Here is a 17,653-nt window from a genome sequence, read left to right on the forward strand (position 1 = left end):
AAGCTACAGTTACTAATGAAAATACCAGCTCAGCCAGTTCACAGTTATCAGTGGTGCTTCATAGACAACTGATCTAATACTTTTTTCCCCCCAATTGATAAGACAATTTTCGTGCAAGATTGCAAGGTAGTAACTGACAGTGGACACAAAAACAGCAAAGAAAAAGAAAACTGATAATACCTTAAAAAGCCTAAAGATTACTAACCACTCTATAAATAGCTCAGGCCAAAATTCTGGCTCCATCTTCACTCTCATCCTCTTACTAAAAAGTAGTTTCATAACAGTATTAAAAACATTCATTGTACTTTATTCCCTTCAGGATTTAAAGTGAAAGAAAAATAAAACAACAGTGACCCAATATACTCAAGATGTACTTTATGAGACTGGTAATAGATGCCTTGGGCAGCTGCAGTTCTTCAGCCTTTGGCCTTATGCCGCACAACACACCCAAGGCATATATTAACGGCCCCATAAAAACATACCCTGTAATGACTTGCTGCTTAAATAAACATACTTGTCTTTCTCTTTTCCTACTCCGAATATTGGATGCAGCAGAACTCCACCAGTCTTCAGTTCGTACGCCACTATTTGATCTAACTCCTAAAAAGTACAACATACATAAGTGAGAATAATTTTGGAAAGTACAGAAATTAGTTGAAAACTTTTAACATCATTGTTCAAGCCATACCTCATAAAGAAACATTTTTTACAAACGCAAACTAGTATTTTAAAATCAGAGACCTTCCTCAGCATGGCAAGCAATAATAAAATAGTAGAAATTAGCAATTAATACTTGTTCTGGGTCTGGATAGGGGGTCAACACACAACGGTATTTACCTATAACATACCTAAAGAATATTACTGCTCACTGAGGAAGTTTCCTCTGACCAATGGAAGTTAAGTGTTCACCATTTACTTGCAGTGCAAAGTAATACTGGCTATACCAACGCAGTAGACTGCGAAGTATAAAAGCTCACCTCACCCTGAACTATGTCCAATGCAGACAGAAGCAGGCTCTGTGTCTGAATTTGTGTGCTGCTGTGCCCATGTTAACAAGCACACTTCAAGGCAGGATGTTTGCGTGGGCTCACTATCATCCAACAGTCAGCATGGCTTTTGGATCGAATCGGGTCGGTTTTAGCACAGGGAGAGTAAATTGTTGTCTGACTGCAACCCGATGTTGGACAAAGAGCTCCCAAGTGTTGACATTTTTGTATGTATTGATTTGTATCAACTGGCACCCTTTCATATGAAATATTATGTTCAAAGCGGGATGGGAGGCTGTGAAAGCAGCACCTCTCAGTTCTATGTGGAAGCACTTAACCCACAGGGAAAGAACATGAGCAATTAATACTCAGAAACATCCCTGAATGCAGCACTGGACTCTAAGACATCCAGTTTTGTTGTTCTCTATAGCACACACAACACAGGACTGAGATAAACATCTTAGATAAGGATAGCATACTGGGTCCCTGTGTGAGTAAGGTAGGTAAATGAAGCCCCATGGGGTTAGGACTCCGATTTGGAAAAGAAGGACAGTAAGAAAATGTGACAAGAGAAAGAAGAGGAAGATCTTTCTACGAATGAATGTCACTGACAAAGAACGAGGACTCGCTGCCATTATGGCTAATAAGTCCCCGTCTCACTGCTTTACATTTAGAAATGTAAGCTATAGGCAGAACTTTCTTTTTCAAGATAGGTGACTCTCAATGGAAAACAAAAATCTTAATAGAAATAAGGAACTGTCACCACGGACATCAAAAGCCTATTATAAAGCTAGGACTTAAATGAGGCTAAAAAGATACCTGACCCACTACTGATCCACTCTAACATCAGAGCTGTTCTGAGGTATAGGAAAGGCCATCACAGTATAGCAACATTAATTCACCAAACAGACCTCTTCATGAATCCCATATTCCGCTGTGAGTGCTAAAAAATGTACTCTTTTTCTTTTGGCCTTTTCTGTCTTTTAACAAAAATCAAAAGAAAAATAGGAAAACTAACTGCAGAGAGAAACAATGAAAATTATTATTGGTAAGCCAGTCATGGAAACATATTTTGGCTAATATGTTTGGTGTTTCTCCTTGCAGCAAGTAGTAAAAATATTTTAGCCCTGTTTTGTTACAGTATCTTTAGATTGTAACGCAAAACTATGTTATGTTCTGTTTTCATACTCCATCTTTGATTTGAAATGTCTGAAATGTATAGAAAATGTTACTGTTATTACCTGTTTAATCCAGTGGCGATATTCATTAACGCCAAAGGTTTTTTTCATCCAAAGGCCATAAATATAACCAGAGATTCCCTTCAGCACCCATTCATCTGACCTATAATAAGAAAGCAGCATGAATTACGGCACTTCAGAAGGTATTTTGTAAGGGATGGTATTTTTGACCAGCTCAAAAAAGCCACAAGTTTCAGCAAGTTATATAACTTCTCTAAGTCAACAGAGGTCTGATGAGCTGTGAACCCATTTACGTAACTTGGCACCTAGGTGGGACCGATAAAACTGAAAAGCCAGTGAAAACTGAACTTGTACCACAGAAGCTCAGATTAAAACATAAAAGCAAACTATTTCAACTGAAATAGAAACACGGTAGGAGTGGATAGATAACGAAAGTTAAAACAACTGTTAATCTACATGATTAGCATGATTATCTTTATTTCTTGATAACCATATCAATGCAACGGAGAACATTTGGAGAGCAAGTGGACAAAGTACATATCTCACAATCTGGTGGACACTCATTTAATTACCTCTTTAGATACTTCTTTAAAAGAGAGAAAAACACGGGGAAAAACCAGACCATGAACATGAGCTAGAATCTGAAGCATAAAAATGACAGGTAGGTCATCTGATGAGGTATATGAACATCCATAATGATGAGGAAGGTAAACAGAAGAACACAAAAGGGAGTCAAGAGACAAAACCGTCTTGACCATGGTTACAGACTGGTAATAAGCATCAGAGAAAGAGAAATTCTACTAGTGTAAGTATCAATTAACTTTATTTTTTATTTTTAAAAAGCCAAGAATATTCTGGAACATACACTTTTGCCACAAAAAAGTAGTAAGTCCCTTGTGCCTGAAATATAAAGTGTATGCAAAAGACTTCAAAATAAATACTGATCAGAATTACATGAGACAACTGTGGGTGATCTTCTGAGGGATGGAGTTACAGGGAGTTTACCAACCCAGTGAATTTGTCCCTTTGGCACTACTTCCTGTATTCCCCTCTCCTGTACTTCTCCATTATTTATTACTTCTCTGCTCAACAAGTACTTCCTGTGCAGGTTACATTTCTTCATCCAAAGTATCTGACAGAAATTCACTGATGATACAAGAGTCTCCTCTATAAATTTACAGGTGGCATAGCACACTATGACAGTCAGTAACAATAACCTCTGAGAGAAGACATGTTCAACCACTACAGTCTTTTGAACCTATATCTCATATTCCTCTTTCAAATAAAAATAAAAACAAAAACCCCTCATCCTCTTGGATTTTCATTTATTGAGCTGGTTTTATTACTCTTCCTTTTCTTCTACAGCTAGTTTTTCACTTATTCTTCTGCTAAAATACAAAATGCACATTAAAGTTTCAGTTTCCTAATTTTCCCCCATTTTCTAGAGAGTACAAACGTAAAGTACTTACCAGGACATTCTGGATATAAAACATCCGAAAAACTGCTGGGCCAGGGCCTGTGCTAAGCACCTCCTCGTCAGTGGAGTTTCATCTATAATCATTGCGCTGTGCAAGAGATTTGTGCTGGACATAAAAAGAGAGTAACACAATATGAGCACAAGCTCAAAATCAAAAAAAAATACAAAACAGCAAAACAAAGACCTTATTTTAAAAGCCAAAACAAATAAAATAATTCTTTCACTAGCTTTCCAAGGAGATATTAACATCTTTATTTAATAACCTTTATCTAGACAGATCTCGTGCTATTTGCATATATATACACAACTTTTTCTGTAGAGTCAAAGTAACTGAGCTGGTGAAACTCTTTTGGGTTCATGGTACCTTCCCTCAGCTGAAGGAAAACAAAAACATTATTGAACATCTGCACTTAGGTCAATCTCAAATATTTCATGCATGGCGTTCAGAAAGAAAACCTCCGCCAATTTAAGATTCAAATCCAACTTCCCTATAATATGTGTAATTGGAAATGGCGTTAAAAGCCTGTAATGTCAACAAAACCCAGCTTTTTCAAACGAGGGAGCCCAAAACTCAGGCTATAAAAATAAAAGGAGCATCAGCTATTTCTCAACAGTCTTGGACCTAGAGTTTCTAAGCTCATGGATTTAGAAAGTGTGATTTTCTCAAATACTAACCTGAAAATACTCATGGATGCATAAGCAGCTACCTCAACATACGCTTCATCAATAAAAACAGTCTTGAAGCAGGAGTACGGATAGCGGCAGGTAAGAATCTCCTCGTAAAATTCAAATACCTCATGAAGGTATGATGTGGTATGTTTGAGCAATGGGAGTAGTTGTGGTAAGCAAAAGTGAGTCACCTACAAAGGAAAAAATTTGGTATGGGATTGATGAATATATTCATAAATATCAAGTTTGTTATGCAACAGAAAAATAAGCAAAAACACAGCTGCCACAAATCTAACAGACAACAGTATTTTCAAGCTGTGATAACTGATGTGATGACTGATTTTTTTTTTAAACAGCTATTATCTTTCACAAATGAGCATTTCCCACCAGTAAAATTTAACAGAATACCACGACTGATGACAAAAATCTAATGTTTGCCTTTGGATCAAATAAAGCATAACTATTTCCGAGTATTTTCCTATCATGGTTTCAAAAGGGGAGTCTTTATGCCTGGTAACCTCCCAGGTCCATCCCTACCCAATCTGAAACTACAGCTGTAAATTTAAGTCATTGGACTTCAACAATCTGGTACAAACGCAAACCCTGTGTCCAACTTCATTGAGAAGATTAGTTAACCGTGTAGAATTTATTTTCATCTACTGTCAACAGGATGGATTTAAACCTATTTTGAGATATATGTTGTTAACAACTCCAACTAAATCAGCCCGATGAATTCAGGCATAAGTGGAATTAGTACCCATTCAAAAGCTTTACTTTGGAAAAATTTAAATACAGGCATTATGAGACAAGTTTTACTATATATTTGTACAGACAGAGACAATATCTAGACATACCCATATTTGATCAATATACACAGGTATCAACATCAAAATAGTAACTAGCTCTTTACAAAAAAAGGAGACCTCTCTGAACATAATTACCTCATGCATGTATGGATCAACAAGTATTTCAAAAGGTCCTATGGCCAGGGAGATGTTAGAAGCTGCAGTTGGAATAGCCAGCATGTAATGAAAAGTCTTCTTTCTCATATCGTGGGTATATACAGTTTCCACCAAATCTCCGTTTGAAACGGCCACCATTGCAGCATCCACGGTATACTCAAGTTTCCAGGTACACAACTCAGAATATGAATCAACACAAGGAAACCAAAACCTAGGGAAATCAGGATGGGGGAAAAATGGTTAACAATTATGCTTCTATTGCACAGACGATTTTTCTCTCAGGTTCCAAACTACATCCTTAAACATTGTGAATGCTGACATACTCCCACTACACGGCAGTATGTATTACTGACTTTACAGAGCATTGCAAATTTCCTTGCCACTACCTCCTGCTGAGCTATAATGACTAGAAATCCTTATTACTACTAATCATTAGATGCTATTTCACACTGGTGAACTCCTTTCAAGCACAAGTTAAGTTTTTGAATGTTCAACACTACAAGAACTCAGGGAAATTGTATTTTCTACGCTTTGAGATTAAATAGGAAATGTAGTCTGGCATTCAAAGACAGTGTTCTTACCTTGTAGAATTTTGATAACCACATGAGAAGACATGAGCACCTCTTTCTGCCATGCTGCCCTCCATATTAGGTACCACAAAATGAAGACCTCCTTTTGGCTGGTCCAGAGAAAAATTTATATGCACCTTTAGGACTTTTAACTCTGCAGCACCAAGACAGAAATTAGAGTAAATACATAACTTACATGAAAGTTATTTCAGAATAATCATTCAGTTTTAGCCTATTGGTCTTTCAAGATGATGTGTTTACTTCCATTCTCATGGGTGTACAGGTTCACTTTACAAAACTGAGGCCTCTTAGGCTTAACTTACAGAATTTGAATTTATGAGAATTTTTATTAATTGATAAAAAACAGCAATTGGATTTACACTTAATCTCCCTATTCCTGGATAGTAAAGAATCTTTATACAGTTATTACACCCTTACCATGATCTCACTTGCACCTTGCTGAAATAATTCTTTACAAAAACTGCACATAACAGGCACATTCTTAAAAGACGTGTTATTGTCATTTGCAGTTTCTTAAAACCTCTTATTACTGTTAAAGCTTTTCCTGTAACTGAAGTGTCTTTGCTTTGGTTTAGTTTCACAGAAATCTCACCTATGAATAGATAGGCAAGAAAAGAAATTCAAGCATATGGTGAAATTTAGCCAACAAGTCTCACCATATTTTAACATTCAAACTTGGGAAAGAAAAACTATACCTGTTGAATATAACCTTCTAGGCTTGCAAGTAACACAACAGAAACAAACAAGAACTAAAATAACAAGTGTCTTTCCCAGTAAGATGTAACTGACAACACTGCGTGATGCAGCTTCCTGACAGTTGATTTTTCCTCCATGTTCCCACAAATCAACAGGAGAAACAGATAAAACCATGTAAGAAAATGAACACAAGAAATTAACTGGAGAGTGACTTGTTAGAACAGTTGTTCTGGGATCTAGTATTTCAGTTTATAAAGTCATCTCCTTGTCACTATGGAATCGATCTTAAAACAACCATTCTTGAAAGTAACATAGCTTTATAAACAACATGTAAGCAGACAGATCCTTATAAATTATTTTCTTTGTTGACTCATGTATATTGTAAGCAGCTTTAAATGGTTATAATTTAGCACCTAATTTACTCCATTATGCCCACATCCTCATGTATACTTTTGAGCTCATGACCACCCCAGTTTGTTTGTAAAGGGTGTTGCAACTATTTCTCCATACTACCAAGAAGCATGAAGGTATTTTTCAGTGTTCAGCTGGAAAGATGTGTGAGGAAAAAGAAAACAGTAATCACCATCTCATAAAATAATGTAATGCTATTTCTATTTATTTAAATCTAGTATCTTCCTATGGAAACTCACAGCTAACAGTTCTGTGGCATCTTAAAGTTAAGCTTACGCTATATGGTCTCTTTACTTTACCATCAACATGTTTCCACAACTCCGAGGGAACCTTAATGCAGAGTTCGCCGTTTCCAGCATCTGGGTCCACAGCACTGACTGCGGCAGCGTAGGCATTGGAAAAATAGTTGAGGTTCCTCCTGTCAGAAATAGCCATTTAATTCTTAAAGTACACGCTGAGCTACAAAAAAACCCACAACTTTTAAAGCGATATGATTTCTATACGGAATTTCATGGTGCATGTTTAATCAAGTATTTTGTTCTGTTTTTAAAGGAGCAGGGGGTAAAAGGAAAAGCATCTTTTAGCCCCCAGAAACAATTTTTAAAAAGTTACAGTCATTCATGTATTTAGGATGCAGACACAAATTTCTGTAGTCAGGCTGCAGCTGTTTAAGTGACTGTTAGCTGTTCAGTGACTGCATGTCTCATTCCAAAGTAATACCATTACCTCAGTTGTGACTTTGAACTGTTTTCTATTGAAATGAGCAAGAAAATGGATGTGTCCACTGTCGTAGTTGATACAAGCAGAATGCTATCTTATTATTATTCAGTATTATTATATTCAGATACCAGAAGATTCACCATCAAGATCAGTAATGACCTCGCTTTTGCATCTTTATGCTACAACTTTCATACTCTTTCAAAATGGATTTTTAAACTCTGTAAAACACGGGCATGACATCTATCTTAACTCTAACCCTCTAGTAAACGCAGTTCTTCAAACGTTTGAAGATTTCTACCCGAGGTGAAAGTGCTTCAGTTACTCATCACCTTTCCTTTCAGAAGAATCCTGAGCATTTAGCTGTGTAGCACGGGAGAAACCGGCAACTCTGGGGGTAGAGCTGCAATCAAGCATAATGCTATCTGCGGCATTGCTGCACCACAATGGGGTGAATTAACTTGTGGCTGTGGGCTCCATCCTTCCATGGAATCTGAAGTCCACGCAGAGCAGACATGATCTCATTTCAGGATTTTACTTTCTTTCATCTAACCACTCTCTGTTCACCACCCACAGAGAAAACAGCGTTCAACCCAAATTACAGTACCTTACTTGGAAGAATGAAGGGTAATTAACTATGCCAGAATCATCCTAGAAGTCTAGATAAGTCAAATGCCACAGTTATATTCCCTGCCTTCCCCATCTGAAAAACGTAGCTAAGTAATGAAATATATTGAGAACATATTTTCATGCAATTCTTGATCTTTGGCAATAATAGCGCACACATTCCCTGGCACCACGACCATGACTGGGAATGTCAGGAGCACTAAACTTGTCTACTTTGCTTGGAAGCTGCTGAAAATAGGACATTCATAGTAAATGGGAGCATGTTAACACAGAAACACCCAAATCACAAGTTTTAATATATAGCCGTGATTTCTTTTTTCATAGCTGAAATGCACCTAAAGATAGGGTATTATTATACAGTGTAACACCAACAAGTTTTAAAAACACAAGGTTGAACTTGCTGTAACTTTCATTATGGTTCCAGAACAATTCAAACCAGCTGAAACTCAAGCTGATGCTCTGTGTCCCCATCTCTGCCACTCATTCCTGCTTCCTCCCTCATTAAGGATACTATAGCTCACGTGACCCTGCGGTGATGCGACTGGAAGTGCTAAATGGGGAAAAAACAGTCTTTTTTGGCAGTCTGCTCTGGGTTGGTCTAGCTCCCTGATCTGATACGCTGAGGGCTCAGAGAAGTGCTTATGCTGAGGCACGGGAGACTGGCAGGGACATCAGGACCAGCCCAAGGGATGCAGCTTTAAGCTGACTTGAAACAGTATCCTAAGAAGGCAAATAATTATCACTGGAAAAAAGGTCTTTAAAAAATACTGTATGGCTGAAAACTATCTTAGCAATTAAAAGAAATTAGCTACAGAAAACAACAGTAACATTTCTGTTAGATTCTCCAGTCTCAAAGTTTTTCATTTCAATGTAAACTGGTTCTGGGGGACTCCTTTCTAATACATCTGTAAGAATTTTTTCCAAGTTTGAGTCTCGTGATGAACTTGTGGTTACACTTTAAACATCAGTGGGTTCGTAGACAGGAAAAGGTTATGATTTTATGACACAAAAGGTAGACTCCACAGGGCTTAACATTTAATGGGAAACAGTCTATTCCGATATTTCTATTTTTGCGAAGTGTTCCAGTTCAAAGGGGTGATTCACTGTAAAAGGAATCCATTAAAGACTTGCTACCACGAATTAATCTTTTCATAGGTTAAACTATTCTCAATAAACTGGATGTGGCCATTATAACAAAAACAGAGCACAAGCCAAAAGTTACAGCCCAAGAAATAAACGTAAGTTTTCCTAGTGGTAAGCACAGATTGACAATGAAAAAGTAATATGCATTCATGTTTTTTCCTGGTAGAGACACGTTTTATTATCAGAATTGACCCAAAAGCCTGCTAATTACAGCCCAAGTGCATGCTTGTTGACTGACTGAAGGGATCTCGTAGAGACTTTTTTTAAAGCTACTCATCAATTCCAAATATCTCCACGTCAACTTTTTATAGCATCTCTCCTACTAGTGGCAGCAATGCTACGTAACTTTATGCTGTGCAAACGTACAGTTTACTGGGGTTTTCTCATATTGACAGAGTCAAGAGAGTGACAATTTACAAGGAAAAGAGGGAAGAAGGGGGCAACAGAGGTGTCTAACGGTACAGCAACAGTCCTAAGAGACCCAAGCAGACATGCTCCAACACTGTTTGCAGGTTGGAAGCAGTCTCTGCAAGATTTCCAACTCCTTAAATGTATGAGCTAAACGGGATTCTCTGCCACCTTGTGTACACAGGGAAAAACTATGCCATTTTTTTATACCTATTTTATACCTAACTTCTGTTCAGTCAGGTAGAAACTGACCTTCTTAAGCTAATCCATCTATACCAGTATCAAAAAGCTGTGATGTCCTGAAGACTCAAGAAGAAATTACAAGATTGAAGACTGACATACAACACTTAAAAGGGAGTGTTATCTCAATGGTGTTTTGGGACCCATGGACAAACTAGCAATGATATCCAAGCTGAAAATATACTTAATGTACTCATTAAAGTTTTCTAACATTTTCTACAGAACTTACTAACTTCTAATTATCTTTTTAGTGAGTTTTTTGTTACTCAGCAGAAGTGACAATATAAAAGATTAAAAAAAATTGTTCCACCTTCTACCACACCAAAACTGTAAAGTGACAGAAAGCATGTCCATAACTTTTGCAGTAGAAGATAAAAAACAGAAGTATTACTTGAACTGAAAAAAGTTGAATTCCAGATTTAGACACAAAACTGATCTGACAAAAAATGTCACACAAAAAAAACAGCAGAGAATTTCTTCATCAAGAGACAGAAACAATTTCAGCTGGCTTTGATTGTATTTCATAGATAAAGCTCTCTTTAATCTTGACTTTCTCAACCCTCTTAAAGTTCTTGCATGCCTAAATTTGTACAACATAAACAACAAACGTTTAACCACTTCACTTGACCTTCACCTCATATCAGTGAACATAACATCTCAAGTCATAGATGCTGGAGCAAGTCTTCCCACAGAAATAATTACAGTGGCTTTAAATACAGGATTTTTCATTTTTAATTGAATTCTGTTGCTAACTGGTGGAGCAAGAGGTCTTTAAAATATTTTACCTTTGACAAAGAAGGTAAGAACGTGCCCATTAAAGTAAAAACTTTTTCTACATAGTTTATATTTTTCTTTTAGAAATCAACATGTAACAAACCAAAAGCATCATCAAAAACTAGAAAATATTTGGACAGAAAACCTTAACGGTTAAACTAATTTTTTATTTGCTACACATCACAGGAAAGAGTAAAGTTTTAAATCTATTGATTTTAAATAAACAGGTCGCCAAGATACATCTTAATTTCACATTTACTAGTTTAACAGACTACTAAAGAAAGCCCTGCAAAAAGTAACTATCCCTGGAACATTAGAAACAAAATCTGATGACTAATCTGTGTTGTGCTTGAAATTGATATACCTAGTTTGTCTACACAGGTACAAACGACATTTTCTCTAGACGCTCAGCAGAGCAAAAAACTGATTGGATCCAAAGGCCAAACCACAATGGTTTCTAGAAGCAGTTCCTTGTAATGAAGGGTAGAAGAAAGCTACTGACAAATTCTTTTTGGCTGTACAAATTTTAGAATTTTTAGATTTCTTGAATTTGTTCATGATCTTAAGAGCACAATGCTGTATTTAATCAAAACTTAGCTACCACCGTGCTCGATACCAGATCGTGACCATTTATTTCAGTGAAAAAAATACACATCTCAACACAATACTTCATAAAATATGCAGTCTTTGACTTCCGAGATAAAGAAATCAGGCATCCTAGCAGTTTGTGAAGAACATTTGGTGACCTCTGTCTTTCAAATCTATGAATAACACAGGAGCTATTTAACACAGAGACTTTCTGCAAGTTCTTATGGCAATGTAAAAACCTGCACCAGTGAAAAGCACAGGCTGCTCTCACCCTATGTGAGTGTTTCACTTCGCATGCCTCGTCCTTACATGTCATTCAGAATTTTATCACTGGTATCTCTCCCGATCCCTTACTTAAAAAAAACAAATGGAGTGCTTTAAATTAAAAGTCCTTTAACGATTCTGCAAACTGCATTCGACCAAACCAACCAGAAAAAAAAATGTGAAAACATGAACATAAGTTTCAGTAAAGACGAATAAACTTTGTGAACACATTTACCCATTATGTTCTCTTACTGAAGAACAAAAGGATCAGATTTTTATCAGTTTCTTCCCGTATCATTTCCTCAAAACAAGTGGAAAACTGTATGTTTTTAACCTTGCTCTTCAATAACAGATAGTGAGAAAATCTGAAACTTCTTTCAAATTTTCAAGTTATAGTATTGATAACGTTTTAGGACTTAGACCCTAATCTATGATGTTAATAAATAATGAACGTTTGATTGAGGTTATTTTAAATTTTTGAGGTTTACCTTCTAGCTCTTCAGAACAATTAGAATCTACCCTGCTTCACCCGATGAGGATTTTAAATTTCTGACTTAATAACAGCACCAACACCACCAAAATCAAGTCACAAAACTGACAGGAACTGCTTAATAGACTCAAGTGGTTCAGCATCAGGACAACATTTCAGAACTCCAATATCTAGATCAGTGTCTTACATAAATGAACGTTACATTAGCAAACTGAATTCCTGAAACTCTTACATACATGATGAATACAGGAATAGAGAGCATCATAAATAAGAAGCTCAAGTTCAAAGATGGGTAACTTGGTATAAAACTTGGTTTGATTTCTGGGTGGTCCTGTGTAGAGCCAGAAGTTGGACTTGATGATCCTCGTGGGTCCCTTCCAACTCAGGGTATTTTACAGTTCTTCAAAAAAATAGCACTTGAACCCCAGTAACGTAAGAATAAAAGATATCCTAATACTTTAGCTTTCACAGAATTTAAAAATCAGGCTTAACCTGAAAAATAAGATAATAACATCTCCAAGACTCTAGTCATTAAGGCAACAAGCAACCCTCTTATAGATCTAGCTACACGGTTCGAGAATGTCACTGTTCACACAAATCTAAGCAGCAGAACTGTAGGTTAGCTAGTTCAGATCTGTCTTCATCAGGCACGTGAGTTAACGAAGGTGGTATCACCTCTGAAGCTGCTTACTGAGCTTTCTCCATCTTCTTGGCTAGGAGATCTCTCAGAGCAATCACTCTGGGGACACCAGGGTATACAAAAACTGTCTGACAGATAGTAATAAGCATCTTAATTTAGAAATCCAGTAGTTAACCTTATACAGTTGCATGATTTGCCTTATTCCTACAGTTTGTTTGAAAGTAATAAACTAATGCTACGAAAAACTACTTGGAGATATTAGTAACATAAGAAACACTGCTTACAAAAACTTGTTAGGAAATTGGGAAATACTGGGAAACATTTAAGAACTTTGATCCCATATTCACTGGGAAGGACCACCCAAATCTGACATTACACATGATCATTTGTCCTGCAAAATTGTTCTGATTTTTATCATCATTTTTAACATAATAGTTTTTGTCTACATAATATTACACTGCTGCAACCTAAGTGATTTAAGCAACTGTGCTGAAGTTTTAAAAAAAAAAAAAAGGTCAATCCTATCACATGCAACTCTCGTATGAATTTTGTTACACCACTGTAAAACATTCTCTACGAGAGTATGAACAAATGTTATTGGCACAATAACGTCACCATTTTCTCTTTAAATAAACGAGCACATAAGATGTCCACAGATGAAGCTTATATCTGAAGTCTATCAAAGAAAAACGTTTCGGCCAAAGATATTCTCTTGCTGGGGAAAAAATCCAAACACAGAAGGACAATTTCCGAAAGCACTGAGACCACTAGTGGCATCCTACCACTTCTTTCCCATAAAGTACTTACAAAAAAAAAAAAGTGATACTTTGACAAAACCATACAAAGAAATGTTAGAGAAAGAAATTCTAAAGAATAACCTAAGAGTCAAAGTTATAGTCAAAAAACTTTCCCAGAAATAAGTCACCATAACAAAAGTTAATTGTTTTGATAGAAACTTATGTTGTTATTAGGAAATCACCAGGTAAAACTAGCCAGTATAAAATAAGTCATGCTTCACAACAAGAGAAAACACTGCATCTGCAAGGTTTTAAATACATCACTTACTGCTTTGACTCATGGTGACACACCTCCAGCGTTGGATCATTATAGATGAAAGCTGCTTCTAAGTCATTGACTCTTACTCTGTAAATGCGGCACTGTTTACTGTTCAGTTTGATTCTATTCAGGTTTGCAACCGTGGGAAATATTGTCAGTTCCACATAACCCTATGAAAACACAAATCAAAGCCTTCTATAAAGTCTTTATCAGTTCACAATGTAAAGATATTTAAAAAAAAATCTAATGCATTTTCAGAGGAAAATCACAGGTAAAAACTGATGTTATATATAAAAATGAAATTGTTTTCCCCTTGTAGATGTTTAAATACGTTTTTTTCATATCATTTAACAGGTGAATTTCCCCAGTTGTGAAATAAATAAATAATGATAGAAAACGGAACTTCAAAATACTTATTTTCCTGGAAATTATTTGCCTCTACTGACTAGATTTCAAGTTACTACCACCCTTTCTTCCATCACCATGTTTTAGGTTTTGCCATCTAAGCTTGAGACAATGACTCTTAAAACCTAAGCAGAATCCATGTACTCACACATCTAAATTCACAAAAAGCCTTGGCAACTTGAGGCCCAAAATCATGGACGTCGCTCTTCAAGCCTCCAACGAACTCACGTATAAGCTACTAAATGCTATAACTCCATCCTTAACACCAACTAATGCTGTTAAAAGTTAATTCTTAATTGCAAGTTGTTTTGCAATGCTATTTTCTTTCTTTTTGAAAGCTTTTCCCCACAGAGGTTCAAGTATTCACTATTACAAGGCATCTTATTTTAGGCATCTCTAGGAACGACAGACTTATGAAAAGCACCAGTTGAGAAAGCATAAAATATAAAGAAGCAGAAGAACACAATCAGCTTATGCATGCAGTTGTTCCCTCTAAAATCACGAAGAAAATCCAGGCTTTCCATTTCTACTTTCATATTTTATTAAAAAAAAATACTTACTACAACAGATTTTCTCTGAAAATTTATGTTGTTGATACAAACTACCTGGTGAGTCGTGCTGGAAGAAAAAAATAATTTAAAATAAGTAAGGTTTTGCACAATTACAAGTATTTTAAATAATATTTCAACCCATTTATAAAAACAGAGAGATCATACGGTATGTATGTATATATAGATACATTCTACATAGAGCATATACTTGTAAAAGGAGAATTAATGATGGTCTAAGTCTCTTACATAAGTGGTCCAAAACAAATAATGAGTATATGTAGCATGCAAGGTCAGAAAAGTTGCAATAAACTCAAAGTGTAGTATAAGAACAAATATTACTAATAACAGAAAAAGATAACAGCACAGCTTTTGAACATCACATTAACAGTATGTAAAAATATGGTATTACTAATAGTTTGAAATCAAGTTCTAACACTTTAGTGATGCACAGCAGTGGAAATGGCATGCAGCCATAACATTTGCGATCAGAAACGTGTGGAACATCTATCTGGGAAGTTGCTTCTCATACATAATTCATATAAGCGGGTACTAAACATTAAAAAAATATAAGTATGCATTTTTACTATTAGTATAAAAATATTTTTTAAAATAATGGTAATAAATTAATCAAGATAGTATTTTAAACAAGTCAAATGCATTTACTTAAGTTTTGAATTGTGTATTAGACCCACTGGTAAATAAAACTCATTTTACAAATGAGAGATAAAACAATAATTCCAACTTTTTTAAAACTTGATAAGTTATCACTAATTTTTTTCTGTACTAGATGGGATCTTCACAGCACTTCAGAGTACTGACTCAAGACATAACCTTGTAATAATGCAACTTTTACGCCATGTCACGCATTATATGAACATACTCAAGTACCCTGCGTATTAAAAAATGACTTGGCTTCCAGCAACATAGCTTAATAAAAAAAAATCCTACAAGAGAATGATACAAGCCAGTATCCAATGATGAATTCAAATTGCCTACATACACATTAAAATGTGTATGATACTATCTGTAATTCTATTTAAAAATACATTTCTGTTGCAGATTTAATAATTCCATGATTTCTTTATAAAACAAAGGCTAAGATCCTCTGAAATCTGCAACCAATTTCTTTACAGCTAGGTTACAAACAGAATAACAACCGTGTAAAAATAATAATTTGCTTGACACAAATGTTTGCTTTTATTTATAAATGTACTTGGGTTCGTATACAGAAAAGGCCTGCAAGACTAAAAGGGCTTGACACCGCAGGAAGAATGAAACTTGACGGCATGATCTGTAGTGCTGATGCTGCATGGAAAGATCTCTAAGCTCTGAAGAGCACAAGGTAAGTATGTTTGTATGGTGAGACTGGGGGCTTACAGACTCTGGCTACAAGATCACACAGTTAGACATAACCCTACAACATGCATTTTCTGAGAGCAAGCTACGCTGTAAGCCATAGCTCCAACCTTCTCAGGTGGACAATTACTGATCAGCCTGAGGACCGCTTCAAAATGCACGTCGGCCTCAAGCATAACAATTTTTTAAAACTGGATACTTATAATTTATACGGTCTCGGGCTCTCGAATCCTTTGTCTCCTTTCTTCCTATTCATCCTGAAGAGCAGCACTAAGCACACACTGCTGTCAGACCGCCATCACCACCATCCCCGCTCGATGGGCCCTTCTTCTCGTCGTGTCCCGCCGCTCCGGAGCGCTCATCTCCGCAGCGGATCCGCGCCTCCGGAGTCGAGCATCTTCGGCCGGCGCCAGCAGCACGGTTAGCCCACGACCAGCATCCAGCCTTCCCGCAGAGCCTCCCGGAGGCGACACACGCACCCCTCACACAACGATACCGCTCCGGGGGCGCCGCTTGCTTGCTTCCCACAGGAGGGACGGAGCTAAGACGAGACCCAGGGACCCTTCTGCGGTGAGGACAGGGCTGAGGAAGCCCCGCAGGCCGGGACGGAGCCGGGGGGCTGCAGGCTGTGCCCCCTCAGCAGCGCCGCCGCCGCGCCCCGCCGCTCCCCGCCTCAGCAGCGGCCGCCATTTTGTCGGCAGCCTTTAACCCCCGCCGGTTGAAAGGTCACGGCCGGCTCCCTCCGCGAACGCAAAGGCAGCTCGTTTTCCGAAACGGCGCCGCAATGCCCGTCGGAAACGGCCATAAGCGAAGGAAAAAATAATAAAAATGAAGAAAATAAAACTCGAGAAATAACCCCAGAAGAGTAAGGGGGGAGTCGGGGCATGGCCTAGCGCGCATGCGCGCTGCTCCCCACCCTCAGAAGCCCCGCGGCTGCGGCGTGCGCGTGCGCAGCGGCTCGCCCTGCCCCGCAAGATGGCGGCGCCCGCTCGCGGCTTTCCCGCTGTGCTGCTCACCACAGGGCTCGTCACGCTTCAGTCATGAAGGGTCGGGCTTTTTTTGGTTCCGACCCGCAGTGTGGGGTGTGTTTCAACAGAAACAGCGCCTTTAGCTGTTGTCTCGCTCCTCTCTTGTAAATCCGCAGCGAGGTGATGCTGGCTGGAAGCTTTGTGAGGTGCAGGGACGGCTGTGGAGCAGTGAGGTGCCAGCTGTCACTGCCAAACCTGCCCGGCCTCCAGTCACACCTCCAGCTGCACAAAGCCAGCAGCATCACCCCCAAAACGTGCTGGCTGCTTGCGTGCAAACCTCTTGCTTTTTCACTAGAGAAGCGCCAGTGCCTGACAGACATTTAAATCTACTTGAAATGCACAAAGTGTACCTGAACTTAATTTACTCAAGGGCCAG

General features: G+C 37.8%; 1 protein-coding gene across 4 annotated transcripts in view; it reads right to left on the reverse strand.

Annotated features, from left to right (window-relative positions):
- Nucleotides 1-17,198, reverse strand: part of TAF2 (TATA-box binding protein associated factor 2) — a 57,379-nt gene extending 40,181 nt beyond the window's left edge. Inside the window, exons 1-10 of one of the 4 annotated variants that reach the window (XM_035556340.1) lie at nt 16,453-17,198; nt 14,903-14,957; nt 13,947-14,107; nt 7,290-7,408; nt 5,875-6,016; nt 5,273-5,504; nt 4,338-4,522; nt 3,655-3,768; nt 2,228-2,327; nt 515-600 (exon numbers count right to left, since the gene is read on the reverse strand). In XM_035556340.1, the coding sequence (XP_035412233.1) occupies nt 515-600; nt 2,228-2,327; nt 3,655-3,768; nt 4,338-4,522; nt 5,273-5,504; nt 5,875-6,016; nt 7,290-7,408; nt 13,947-14,107; nt 14,903-14,957; nt 16,453-16,505 (1,247 nt within the window). In that variant the 5' untranslated portion in view covers nt 16,506-17,198. The remainder of the gene's footprint in view (nt 1-514; nt 601-2,227; nt 2,328-3,654; nt 3,769-4,337; nt 4,523-5,272; nt 5,505-5,874; nt 6,017-7,289; nt 7,409-13,946; nt 14,108-14,902; nt 14,958-16,452) is intronic. The other 3 variants (XM_035556338.2, XM_035556339.2, XM_035556341.2) reach the window with 3 other exon arrangements.
- Between the last annotated feature and the right edge of the window lie 455 nt (nt 17,199-17,653).

The sequence above is a fragment of the Cygnus atratus genome, chromosome 2, assembly GCF_013377495.2.
Source record: "Cygnus atratus isolate AKBS03 ecotype Queensland, Australia chromosome 2, CAtr_DNAZoo_HiC_assembly, whole genome shotgun sequence".
In the NCBI taxonomy this organism is placed as follows: Eukaryota; Metazoa; Chordata; class Aves; order Anseriformes; family Anatidae; genus Cygnus; species Cygnus atratus.